Genomic DNA, 14,721 nt, shown 5'->3' on the forward strand with positions numbered 1-14,721 from the left:
GTACTCTGCTGGTAGACTGTCAGTCCCCGAGGCTGGCCGTAATCTGCTGGTAGACTGTCAGTTCCCGAGGCTGGCCGTACTCTACTGGTAGACTGTCAGTCCGTACTCTGCTGGTAGACTGTCAGTCCCCGAGGCTGGCCGTAATCTGCTGGTAGACTGTCAGTTCCCGAGGCTGGCCGTACTCTACTGGTAGACTGTCAGTCCGTACTCTGCTGGTAGACTGTCAGTCCCCGAGGCTGGCCGTAATCTGCTGGTAGACTGTCAGTCCCCGAGGCTGGCTGTACTCTGCTGGTAGACTGTCAGTCCCCGAGGCTGGCTGTATTCTGCTAGTAGACTGTCAGTCCCCGAGGCTGGCCGTACTCTGCTGGTAGCGTGTCAGTCCCTGAGGCTGCCTGTCACTTTGTAGTTTGAATTTTCACTGGCACGGTCCACAAGGAATATTATTTTAAACATAAATGATCTACTGTAGCCAAAAGTTATCAAGTAAAGTTATACAGTGATATATATAGCTGTTCCCTTTTCATTTCATTTCATCAGATTTTATTGACTTTATATATGTCAATTGGATTGGACATCAGGTTAGGCCTATTCTTTCCAATGTTATTAACAAACATTACATATGTTCTGTCATAACAATCCAATTAAACAGTGCAGGGGAGATAACTCCAATATAACTTGTGAAATGAACATTTTCAACTTTGCTTTAATCATTTTCTGTTTATGTTTTAGATATTAATAATTGAATAAATCATGTATATTTATTGACAACCCATCCTACATAAAATCCAAGGGATACAGGCCCAAAAGTCATTGTGTAGGATATATAGGATAAGTTACCAAGAAATAAACATTTTGTAAAATTTCAGAATATGATATGGATTCATATAGGAAAATGTAGTTCTTATTATATATTATTGGAGTTGATTCTCTTAAAATGTATTTAACAAAGCACTATAGAATATTCATGTAACTATGAAATAGTTAGAACAGGTTATAGAATAGTACACTCATAAATTTCATCCAGTCCAGCCGAATACCAGAGATGTTGTGAAGATAGATATACACCAGTATCAATACTTATTAGCAGAGTGATCATGACACTATAAATAATAGCATCACTTTCAATGTAAAGTTTTGCTGTGAGTGAGATTACATATCAAGCCTATTAGTTTGACAAATGTAGTCAGATATACTTTGTAAAATGGATATGTTAATATCAGCGCTGCATATTAAGCATCCCTTTAATAGAGTTTTTAGATTAAAATGATCATGATTACCAGTTATACAAAATTGAGAATTTTTGATTACTAATTGCATTCTAAAGTTGTTATAGAGTGGGCATTCAAATATAAAATGAAATGCATTTTCATTTTCATGTCCACATCTACATGCTGGTGTGTCATTCAGATGATCCATATATAAGTCACTATTTAGGTTGCTAGCATGATTTCTCAGCTGACAAATTATGATATTGAATTTTCTTGGCCCATAGTATTTAAATATGCTAGCAATTTCTTCAGTGTTGTTCATATTATCAGACTTGATGAAATTTTTAAATTGTTGAAGATAATTAGCATTTAAAGTTTCTGGAGACAGAAGGTTAAATTCTCTACACATTGAGGGAAAATAACTATTGAAATAATTCTCAGTTCTACAGAAAGGAGGATTGAAAATACGGCTATTTCTTAGTGGGTAACTTACATTTATATTGCTGTGAAGGTATGGTTCAATGGTGTCTTCTAAGTACTTAGGCGATTCATTATTTAAAATTTTGAACATGAGTGCTAATTTATGATTTTTTCGCCTACAACAAAGTGATTCAAGTCCAGTTTCTGAATAAAGCTTACAATGAGAGGACCCTCTACGCAATCCTGTAATAATCCTTAATGCCTCTAGCTGGATTGACTCAAGAATATTTTTATTTTGGTTATTACAGTTATCCCATGCTACATCCCCATATTCAAGTATTGGTCTAATAAAAGGGGTATATATTGTTTTAAGACTTTTTCTATCCAATTTGAGTTTTAACATTCTCAATATATTCATTCTTTATAAGCTAGCTCATAAATACTGTCAAAATGATATGTCCATTTTCCATCACTACTAAAAGTTAAACCAAGATGCTTATGAGTTTGTTTGTTAGTTACAGTTTCATTACCAAATAAGATATCTGGATGATTTAGCTCCCTTTTCCTCGAGAAGATTACAGATTCAGTTTTTAGTGAATTAAATTTGATATCCCATTTATTTGCCCATGCATTAATATTACCTAGATCATTACTCAATTTCACTGCAATTTCATTTTGATTGTTGTCTATTACTTCATAGAGAGAAGTATCATCTGCAAAAAGTTGTCAGATGAGTATGCATTCGTTAAATCTTAAGTTCAGTCAACCTCTTTAGCAAAACTGTTTTTATTGACATTATTTTGCATAAATGATGGTGTCTTGGTCCAGGGGAGTTAAATCTTAGAAAGTAACATTGAGGCCGATTTCATACATAATATCCACTGTTTAGCAATCAAACATTGCTTGAAGATAATTTGCTTGATTTTGCATGATTGGTATAGTATGATTCCAGTAGACGTTGACAGGTGCTTCTGTATATTATGATTGGTATAGGATGATTCCAGTAGACGTTGACAGGTGCTATATTATGATTGGTATAGGGTGATTCCAGTAAACGTTGACAGGTGTTATATTATGATTGGTATAGGGTGATTCCAGTAAACGCTGACAGGTGCTGTAACAACCAAACACAATCATTATAGACAAACATTTGCTTGTAGTACTTCACAGACGACACCATAATAAAAACGAAAATCGATTATTTTTTCGTAATATTTGAAATTACAATAATTTAGCACTGTATATTTTGCTTATTTAAAATGAATACTAGTTGAAGTTCTTATTCTGTTTCTGTATTGAAGGACTGTAAACCAGCTGTTTGTATCTTACAGGCCAGTCAGGGTGCGGAACCCACACATCAAGTCCCTTATTCTGTTCCTGTATAGAAGGACTGTAAACCAGCTGTTTTTATCTCCAATCTTGTTTTTACAGGCCAGTCAGGGTGCGGAACCCACACATCAAGTCCCTCAGCGTCGATCACCTATACCACATCGCCCTTGACACCTCGGACATAAACAAACTCGAGACCCTCTTCGGGGATGTCAAGGTGAGTGTAAGCAAGGCGTGCGTTAGGACGAGTACTTCGCGACCAAAGAAAACAAGGCGTGCGTTTATGCATGTATGTCACGACCGGTGAGAACAAGGCGTGCGTTTATACATGTATGTCACGACCAGTGAGAACAAGGCATGCGTTTATACATGTATGTCACGACCGGTGAAAACAAGGCATGCGTTTATACATATATGTCACGACCAGTGAGAACAAGGCATGCGTTTATACATGTATGTCACGACCGGTGAAAACAAGGCATGCGTTTATACATGTATGTCACGACCGGTGAAAACAAGGCATGCGTTTATACATGTATGTCACGACCGGTGAGAACAAGGCATGCGTTTATACATGTATGTCACGACCGGTGAAAACAAGGCATGCGTTTATACATGTATGTCACGACCGGTGAAAACAAGGCATGCGTTTATACATGTATGTCACGACCGGTGAAAACAAGGCATGCGTTTATACATGTATGTCACGACCGGTGAAAACAAGGCATGCGTTTATACATGTATGTCACGACCGGTGAAAACAAGGCATGCGTTTATACATGTATGTCACGACCGGTGAAAACAAGGCATGCGTTTATACATGTATGTCACGACCGGTGAGAACAAGGCGTGCGTTTATACATGTATGTTACGACCGGTGAAAACAAGGCATGCGTTTATACATGTATGTCACGACCGGTGAAAACAATGCGTACAGACGGGTACGTCACAGTCAGTTGATGCTTGTTAGTTTCTAGAAGAATCTACGTTGATTTGGTATATTTCTCCTCTATTGTTAATATTCATATAATTAAGACTCTTTTACGGATCTTCCCTTCTGTTTCAACAGTAGTTTACACCAATCTGGATGTCCACCTTTTGATCTCTAGTAAATGCTGTATGGTATGATTGGGCAGTCTAAGTCATTTATGACATACTGTGTCTATTGTTTTATAGGTACATTCACAAGTATGTCTTACGTTCAATAACAAGTATAATGTTCTGTTCTGTTTTGCAGTTCGTATGTTTCGGGGGTTCGCCTTCCCGGATGGAAGGGTTTGTTGACTACATCAACAGAGAACTAGGCCTCAACGAAAATGGCCATTGTCCGCAGAACTACGCTGCCGGGACTGACCGCTACTGTGTGTACAAAGCGGGACCAGTTCTGTCTGTTAGCGTACGTATTTGTTCACAAATGTCTGACGCATTTCCTCTGAAATTTTAATTATTTGCCATCACAGTAGCCAATCTAGATTTCCTCGGCCGCCGGCACATATACACCCATGCACGCACACAATATACATAGAGACACGTCCTTAAATAAAATAAAACCAAACCAAACCCATCTGAAATTCCGATGTCCATGTAATCGTTCTACTAGTTCTGTTATTACTTTCGGCCTTACGACCCATCAGTGAAAGCATATAATGTAGAGTAGGATATAGCCATACAGTCCTGAACTAGTCAGTAGGATCACAAATTAATACAGCAGAATCGTCATTGTGGGCGGTTCATTGATGATAGTCCCAATCAGGATCTCATCGCTCCAGTCGGTGATTCTACTATAGTGCATTGTTACCTGACAATTGTCCAACTAGCAGCAACGAGATTTATTATGGTTTGTTCTCTATGGTTGATATATTTAACAGAAAAAATGACAAATTAATCGACAAGTAAAATTCATTTTCACCTTCTTTTGGATAAAGCAAGTAATGAAAATCGCATATTTGACCAAATTAAAATAGTCTATCTTCTTCCTGTGTAAATCCTAGTACTCGAAATTAAAAGTATGACAAGACTTTCGAATAAATAAAAAGATTTGATCAAATATTAAATCGACGTCATTGAGTTAAATTATTTAAGTATCAATGTGGCCCAAAAGCATTCTCACGTTTGAAGTTTTTGGCTATGAAAGTCTTGTATGCTATCTGTATTTAGCTTTCATACATGGCCGATCGATAACTTTGTAAAACGGATCGCCCTAAAATGGTAATTTTCATTCTATGAATTAGAAGTGCAAACTTAAAACAACTTTGCATTGTACTCTGGACAAGTGGGAACTTTTTTTTAAAATAATGTTTGAAAAAAAAAAAAAAAAAATGTTTTTGTAAATTGTCATGCTATGGCGTTTATGCCTAAAGTAATCGGACAAAATAAATAAAAATATGAAAATTTTATTGTTCAAAATCATGAAGCAGTTTTAGCTAAATTTGGGCGAGATGAGGTTGTTATAGAATATCCTTTTCTAAAACATCTTAACAAAGATTGCATCACTTCTAAACATTATAAACATAGAAAATAATGTAACTAACTTATAAGCCTTCGATTGTGTTATTTCTAAAATGCTAGTTGCATTAATGAGAATATCGTTGAATGTGGACATAAAATAGTTTAAAAAAAGGTAAGAATCACCCCTGTTGGAAAGACAGAATTTTTGCATGTTGATTTAGTTTTTTCGTGAAAGCAACATTGCCATACATACAAATAAATTCAGAAGTCGTATTGGAATCAGTACAACGTTTTTAGCCATAAGGATAGATGAATACGTTTCCAATGCAATTCTGCAATGTACTTTAGTTGGTCTTGTTAAACTTTAATTCCCTTTACTCAAATTCACAAGACGTTTAATGTTAAACTATACATAAGTGAACTACCACTATTCCGCATGATTACACCACCCCACCTGGGGTTCTACTGCTTCCGGAGTAATACTTGTTCTACCTAAATCATTTCTGTTGTAGTTAGTTTGGGCTCATGTAGAATCTTCAATTGGAGTAATAAATGAGTATTGGGATTATTGAAATCGCCATACGGAGTAGTAGAATCGCCAATAAGAGTAGTGAAACCAAACAGGTACTGAAAATATATTTGGGTAGTATAATTTACCATTAACTGAAGTGAATCACAAATGTTGTTGGTGAATACAAATTTGAGAAGTATTATCACCATAACGTTGGTATCGCAATCACCTCTAATACATACACCTTATGTCATCATGTCTTCCATCTTCGATACTCCTGGGGTTACGCTAAAGTTCGCGTGCAGAGAGCGAAAGTGAGCCTAACCCCTGGATATCTACAGACAAGTAGACAGTGGTATAACACACATTGCAATGCTATTTTACAGCACGGGATCGGAATGCCTTCCCTGTCGGTCGTGTTCAACGAAATCGTCAAACTCATGCACTATGCCAAATGCCGTGACGTAACGTTTTTCAGAATAGGAACAAGTGGAGGAATCGGTAAGGCATAAACATTGATAGAGTTAGCCCCCTTCTCTTGGAAAACCCATAACTAAATTCTTGGAAATGTTGTACGGAATTTTCATGAAAGATAAAATAGTTACAATGTATAGATATAGTCAGATATAAACGACTACTGGCTCTTTACACTCCTCAGAACTTTCACATTATTATAGAATGGGTTACATTAAACGTAATGCGTTGCCTGTCAATGTCTGCCTGCAGGTGTAGAGCCGGGCAGTGTAGTCCTAACAGAGAAGGCAGTTGACGGCGAGTTTTCACACTTCTATAAGATGGTGAGTTTTGTAAGATTCCAGTCGTATCAAATAAATGAGAAATTTTTGAAAACTATGTGTTGTCCCTATTTTCGTGATTTCCCGTGTATACTACGACAATTCCATTACTGAAAGGTTTCTGACAGCCAATTCGAACGTGCGCTAGCAATAATGATAAACCGTTGTAAAAGTTTTCATTAGCTATGATCGAATACTGATTTTGGTTGACAGAAATTGATGTTGTATTGTTATTTATAAACTTTCATTGCAAATACGAATTAATTGGTCAAAACATGCCTCACATCTCCACATATAAATTAACGTTTTAGTTTTGAATTGAGGCATCAAACTCCATACACCTGAAATGGAGCTAATCAAACACCATGGTATGGAATTCTGTAATATTACTATCAAGATCATATAATTTCGTTTTTGTAAATGCAACAACAATTTCTTTGTTTAGTTTATCCTTGGAAAGAGGGTAGAGAGACCAGCTATCGTAGATGAGGATCTTATCCGGGATCTGGAGGCGTGTGGGAGGGATGACGATGACTTTCAAACTGTCAAAGGGACCACTATGTGTACAGAAGACTTTTACGAATGTGAGATATACATTTACTTATATAACCGATTGCTCATGCGGGGAGATCAAACAGTAGGGAAGTTCAAAGAAGTTTGTTTGTCGCCTACGACGGGTGTCGGAAACACACATAGGCGCTGCTTTTCCGACGGCGACGGCGTGTCAACAATGTTAAGGTTTTGCGTTTAGCCCTGTTTCTGACAAAGCTTCACCAATAAAACCTCGATCATAGATTAAGCACGGGTAGTGGAGCCTACTGCACTAAAAACATTTTTATTGATTTCTCCATTTTTTTGGTAAAAAACTCAAATTTCTGGACTTAGAAAAAAACTCAACGTTAAGGTTTTGCGTTTAGCTCTTACATATTAGGCTGTTTCTGACAAAGTATAAATGCTAGAGCAACCAAACTTAGGTCATAGGTGTATCATGGGTTGTATAGCTGAATGCATTGCACTCTTTACTAGCATTTTAACGATTTCTGTATTTTTTTGGTAAAAAACTCAAATTTCTGGACTTCGAAAAAAACTCAACGTTAAGGTTTTGCGTTTAGCTCTTGCATATTAGGCTCTTTCTGACAAAGTATAAGAGCTAGACCAACCAAACCTCAATCATACATGTATCATGGGTAGTAGAGCCTACTCCTCTAAAAAGATTTCATGGATTTCTGCACTTTTTCGGATAAAAAACCTGAAATTTCTGGACTTTTTTTTTTTTTTTTATATAATTTTGCGATAGGTCCGTTTCCTTATGTACTTAGGTCATACACTTATCAATAATATCACATGTTACTAATACACAATAATGACATAATTACATTTTATTTTGTATCCACTTTCAGATCACGTCTGACTAATGACACTTTTTGCGTTTTAATTACAGGTGTGGTTATAATGCATGCTGCATATACAATTCAATCATATCTGCCTTTCTCACAACCTATTACCTATTAGGCTATCACATTGGGACATGACCTTCAATTTCAATTCTCTTTAAATACATCCTAAGTACTATGTCAACTGCTTATTATATTGACAAAGCGGAACAGGCGACACATATAATTACGCGTAATTCTTGCTTTATGAATAAGTGAATGTGTGTAATGCATCAGTTGAACAATATGGTGTTTGGTTATACAGTTGTTTAAATAAAATCTGACTTATACAGGGGCGGGGTTAATATTCTGTAAGTCTACAGATATTATAATTGAGGTCACTTACCTGTGCACGCTTACAATGGTAGAGCCATCCTTGATACTTCAAGTGTTAGGCTCACTAACACTCTCTGTCCTCTGGCCTATGTCATGACAAAATCGAAGGCTCAGCGTGCGTTAGAACACCAGTTTGATCCTTCGTTGAGCGAATGGCCGGGTTTTGCTTTACCTGAGACCAATCAAAAAGCTAGCCGAGTGTCTTCAATTTTGCCATGACATAGTCCAGGAGTGCAAACAGCTAAGTGATCGAAACCGTGGAGTATCCAGTTCGGGGTAGAGCTAACAGTTGTTACCATTGAGTATATAAGAGGAGTATCCAGTTTAGGGGAGAGCTTACAGTTGTTACCGTTGTGTATATAAGAGGAGTATCCAATTTAGGGTAGAGCTTACAGGTGTTACCATTGTGTATATGAGTGGAGTATCCAGTTTAGGGTCGAGCTTACAGTTGTTACCATTGTGTATATGAGAGGAGTCTCCAGTTTAGGGTAGAGCTTACCGTTTTTACCATTGTGTATATAATAGGAGTATCCAGTTTAGTGTAGAGCTTACAGTTGTTACCATTGCGTATATAAGAGGAGTATCCAATTTAGGGTAGAGCTTACAGGTGTTACCATTGTGTATATGAGTGGAGTATCCAGTTTAGGGGAGAGCTTACAGTTGTTACCATTGCGTATATAAGAGGAGTATCCAGTTTAGTGTAGAGCTTACAGTTGTTACCATTGCGTATATAAGAGGAGTATCCCGGTCGGGGTAGAGCTAACAGTTGTTACCATTGTGTATATAATAAGTGACTTGAACTTTCAATTCGAATAAAAAACATAAATTAATATACGTTTACAACTTTTAATATAATGGAGAACATTTATTTCATCATAATACGCAAAATGTTCAACAGGTCAAGCAAGATTGGATGGCGCATTCTGTGACTTTAATGAAGAGGATAAAATGGCTTTTATGCAAACGTTGAAGGATCATAATATCTGTAATATTGAAATGGAATCTCTGGGCTTTCTGGCGCTGTGTCGACATGCAGGAATCAAAGGTAATATATCATTTGTTTGACATAGTGTTTCACGTACATTTAATGGTATTTCAATAGTAGTAAATAACTAAACATGAATTTTATTTGAGAACGGTTGTTAATAACTTATCCCCAAAACCTTACTTCTGTATTCTGTTGTCTGAAATATAGGAGTAGATGGATGTTAGGGATTTAATTCCTGATCCCCAGAGCTATACTTTTTTGTTTTTTATTTTCGTAATACTCAGATTGTTCCTTCACCAATATAATGATACAGAATACTTTGCTTTAATCTTGATAATAATGACTAGTAATAAACAGTGCCTTTTTTTTGTGTTTTTTAGATTACTAAATTCATGATTTTTTAGCGTTCAATTTTAGGAGTAATAGAAAAGTTTTGTTTGGTGTCATTTTGATTTTGAGTAAATAAGAATAGAATAAAAAGAAACAGCACCATTCTAATAGCGGGTGTAACCGGTTGCTAATTCAGGAAATGTACAAAGGGTGAAAATTTGTATCAATAAAGTAAGTTCTAAAAATGAGGGGGCTCACGACCTGTAACACAATTATCTTTCTAAATCGTTCAGACGAGTCAAGTCCCTATCAGTGGTGTAAAATAAGGCGCACCACATATCCGCTCATGAATTTAAAAAGAAAATTATATTAAAACAGTATTATCATATCATTCTTTATCTTTTTGTATATGAAAGCAGTTAAATAAGACACTTAATATTTAAAACAATTAATTAAATGTTAATTATTTATATTTATAGTATTATCCAATGCAACATATTACTTGTATTATTACTGTAAAATATTATTTGTATTATTGTAAATGAAATATAACCAATGATGAAATATTTATTGTATCATTTCCAGCAAAGTTTTACTTTTATTACTAACAAAAAACGTTACAATTTTTTGTAGTTGTATTGCTACATATTACTAATGGAATATAAGCTGTATTTTAATATCAAAATACATTATTAAGCTACTATGTTTGAAATGCATTGGTGATCTTTTTCGTCTGTCATATATTCGTTTATTTGAATAATAAGAAATATCTTCTGAGTTTTTTTAACAACAATTATGTTTTAAATCGTAAAAGGAGTGATTTTCATGTTTCATGCATTGAAAATAACGTGAAGTAGAAGTGGTTTTCATCAAGAAAATGGCGAAGTATAGGTACTATTCCTAGTGATTGGTCAGTTACTTTTATTACCTGAAACCCAATTCAATAACTGATTCTGTGCCTTCGATTTTGAAATGACATATTCCAGAGTTGCTGAGAGCGCAAGTGAGCGACAGCCCTGAAATATGGAGGACAGGAAAACGTCAGCTGACTGTAATGTAACTGTTACCTCCGTAATTATTTAATACAAACTTATGACTTCCAGGTGCTGTGGCGTGTGTGACACTCCTTGATAGACTGAAACAGGACTACATCACTGTGGATATACCCAAACTCAAACTATGGCAGCTCCGCCCCCAGATGTTAATTAGCCGCTACATAAAGAAGAAGATAGGAGCAGAATTTGGCTAACTATCATCCATGCGGTTCATTAGATATTGCCTACACTTTGAGCAACTGTAGTGTTATTTAAGACATATCGTGCCCAAGAAAAAATACATTGTGGAAACTGTTCGAAAAATGTGATTTTGTTTTGAATTTTTTTATTACTTCAAGTCAAAATGTAATCTCCAATGATTTCATTGGCTGGGTGAACGTGTTCCGATGAGTCCGAAACTTTTGGTCTAGGTAACCTATCCATACATCACGACACCTGTCGGATATATATGATTATATCTTTAATTTAAATAACAAATAAAAAGCTTGAATTTAAAAATACAGACTATGCAAAACATGAAACATGATTTTTACGGTCGTAGTGCTAATAATTTCACTTTCTTATTCCGAGGTTTTAAGAAAAATACTCTGCGCTACAACTTTTTTTTGTAAGAGTTATTTTGTTTTATACTAAACAGATAATGTTACTTTAATACGTTATGATATGTTGGAATAATAGTCATAAGAATTAAACATTACCCCATACTGAAATCCAATTTCGTGATGGCATTTATCTCCCGCGTTCTGACGGCACGGAAGACACACAAGGCCGTGTCCTGGGGCGTTGTTCCACCTCCCAAGATGGAGTATGTTGTATGTAGTACGATGTCTTATAAAACCTGTCGACATCATTGTGAAACTTTCTTAAGATTAAGTTTCTATAAACATCTAACAAAAGTGTCTGTCGATGAAATGATGTTCAGTATCCAAATTATACTTAATTATTCTAAAACCTTTATACTTTTACCTCTAAATTCCTCAGGTAGGTTTGCACCTTAACGTCGAATGGGGCCAGAAACATTTCGATCACAAATTAAATGTCGTAGTAAATCTTTTTTCTGAAGACTTGTTATGTTTAACACTTTTGAGGAAAAAACCCGTCATTGATTCAAATTGAAATTCTTAAAAGAAATAAATCTCTTACAGGGAAATGTACACTTTAGACCTTGTAATGAAGAGTAAGTAAATATTGAATCACTGATTTTACATAATCTTTTGGTGTGAAGGTTTTTTCATTATCTTGTGTTGGACTATGAGTATATCACCGGGTTGTATATTATCTTGTGTTGGAATATTAGTATATCACCGAGTAGTATATTATCTTGTGTTGGAATATTAGTATATCACCGGGTTGTATATTATCTTGTGTTGGAATATTAGTATATCACCGGGTTGTATATTGTCTTGTGTTGGAATATTAGTATATCAACGGGTTGTATATTATCTTGTGTTGGAATATTAGTATATCACCGAGTAGTATATTATCTTGTGTTGGAATATTAGTATATCACCGGGTTGTATATTATCGTGTGTTGGACATATAGTATATCACCGGCTTTTATATAATCTTGTGGTGTAAAATTAGTATTTCTACGGGTTGTATATTATCTTGTTGTGTAAAACTTGTATATCACCGGTTTGTATATTATCCTGTAATGTGAAGCTAGTATTACCAAGTTGTATATTATCATTTGTGGGACAATGTGTATACCACTGTGTGGTATATTATCTTGTGTTGGGCAAAAAATATATAACTATAACATTATGCATTTCGACAACGTATATTCTTACCTAACGCAGTCATGTTTTCTGTTTTGCCGACTTACTCAGTTACGTGCCACGGAGATATTTTTCCTGATACAAATACTATGTCTGAGTTAACGCCTTATATATCGGCTCATAGAAGCGTGCTCATAACACTTTATGTTTAATAAAGGTCCCTGTGTGTTGGTGGTGTTTGAAACCTCGGTGCATGAAATGATACCGGCGCCAAATTTGACTATTCATAGCCATATATGTATACTATTTTATACATTATGTTTTGTGTTTATTTGAAATGTATATTTTGTATCTCAGTGTGATATTAAAACACATAATATGTCCATGGAAGGTGTCGTGTTATGAATAAAACTATATGATACCCGCATCGACTGTTAGATAGTAGATTACATGTGACCATCGATTATATTACAGAGAAGAACAGGCATATTACTTAGCCAGGGTGTTCTACCTGAGTGGCTGTAATATACGCTGCAAAATATAGTTGTTGCCATGACCTAATTTCCACTTTGAGATCTCGTGTCTGCCCCAACTAAAGATATAAATACACTACATTGAAATGTGTAACGTATAAATTCTTTGGTTGGGATACATCCTGATGTGTGTATAATATTGTACAGAAAATGTTCAACATTTTAGAGCATCTGGATTTGCTTTTTTCATGGGAGTTCACGATATCTCAACTTTTGTTTTATTGTTTCTTAAGTTCATATTAATGTCTCTAGTTTTAACTCTGATTTGTATATGCGTGTTGTCGTTGTTTCTATCTTATTATATATCACTTTCTGATGCCAGGTCTTCCCTCATATTAGCATATAGTAATATATTTCAGCGCTTTAGATCTAAACATTTAAGGTATGATTCTGAGTCGGATATAATTTGATAAGGGAGCTTATATCATTAAAAAAATTAGTTTTAGATTCGATAAATGTATGAATTGAAGAGGTTAAAAATAAATTAGAGTTAACTCCCTTCTCCTTTTTGATCAGTCCAGTGTTGGTTTCCAGCTTTTTGCGACTTTCGTTTTGTCATTGTACACCAGCATTTGAACGGTGACAGAGAAATGACAAACAACAAGCAAAGATTTGAAACGTAATGGACGTTAGTCCTGAAGATTAAATACATGTGTGAGAATTGCTTTCAACAAGTGCTGACAGCGATGATCTACTCACCAACAAAACTTTTAATTAAGGTCGACATATTTGACACGAATCTATACTATTACTTATTCTCAAAATATATCGTACATAAGGACATTGCAGGATAACTGCTGATGAAATAATCTCTTACTATACCTAAATTAGTTTTGACACAAAGACAATGTTCAAGCGCTGTTTTGCACTATGCATGCTGACGTCTTGTACAATGATACATTTATCCATGTTACTCGCAATATTTTTAACGTCAAACTTTGAAAACATACAAATACATTATAGGTTTTTGCAAGTGTTTATACATCTTTATTAAAATCATCAGCATTAGTGAGTAGTTTACTTGTTTATACATTAACCTGACATCTTTCATGTTTTGTTATTTGTAAACATTCAGGATCCTTCTCTGTGTCTGTTGACGGGATAAACTAGTTAATGAAGAAGGAAGAATGCATTATTTTTAAAAGTTGTTAATTTGATTATGTGAATGGATATGCAAAATGAACGATTTGCCATTCGTCGTTATAATAAAAGAAGGCAAATCGAAGGATGGTGTTTTTCGTCAGATCGGGATGCATTCGAACAATGAAACACTATTTCTTTAAAGGAAAGCGATAGAGGCTGCAAATTAATTTGTTTGGTTTAATTCTGAGTTGAAACAAAATCAAACCGTAAGAAATATTGACATATCACCCTCAGATGATACCGTTCCTATTATAGAATTTGATTTACACATATGTATGCGATAGGAAATGTGAGCTTATATCATACAACTCAATAGTTGTATTTGGAGTTCTACCACAAGACTTCATAGGTTATTGTGTAAATATACAAACTACATAACAACATAACTGATCGTCATTAGTAAGGAGTTAACTGTTCTTTGTACTTTAATTTTAATAAATCATCAACACATCACCCCCCCCCCCCCCCCCCCCCC

The 14,721-nt window shown here is 35.3% G+C and overlaps 1 protein-coding gene across 1 annotated transcript in view; it reads left to right on the forward strand.

The window, feature by feature from the left end:
* LOC110466506 (uridine phosphorylase 1-like) overlaps window positions 1-12,955 on the forward strand; it is a 25,854-nt gene extending 12,899 nt beyond the window's left edge. The window contains exons 2-8 of the mRNA XM_021523037.1: window positions 3,060-3,174; window positions 4,195-4,353; window positions 6,303-6,417; window positions 6,643-6,713; window positions 7,156-7,294; window positions 9,378-9,524; window positions 10,901-12,955. Coding sequence (XP_021378712.1) covers window positions 3,060-3,174; window positions 4,195-4,353; window positions 6,303-6,417; window positions 6,643-6,713; window positions 7,156-7,294; window positions 9,378-9,524; window positions 10,901-11,046 — 892 coding nt within the window. The 3' untranslated portion in view covers window positions 11,047-12,955. The remainder of the gene's footprint in view (window positions 1-3,059; window positions 3,175-4,194; window positions 4,354-6,302; window positions 6,418-6,642; window positions 6,714-7,155; window positions 7,295-9,377; window positions 9,525-10,900) is intronic.
* The last annotated feature ends 1,766 nt before the right edge of the window (window positions 12,956-14,721 follow it).

The sequence above is a fragment of the Mizuhopecten yessoensis genome, unplaced genomic scaffold (genome assembly GCF_002113885.1).
Source record: "Mizuhopecten yessoensis strain PY_sf001 unplaced genomic scaffold, ASM211388v2 scaffold1673, whole genome shotgun sequence".
Lineage (NCBI taxonomy): Eukaryota > Metazoa > Mollusca > Bivalvia > Pectinida > Pectinidae > Mizuhopecten > Mizuhopecten yessoensis.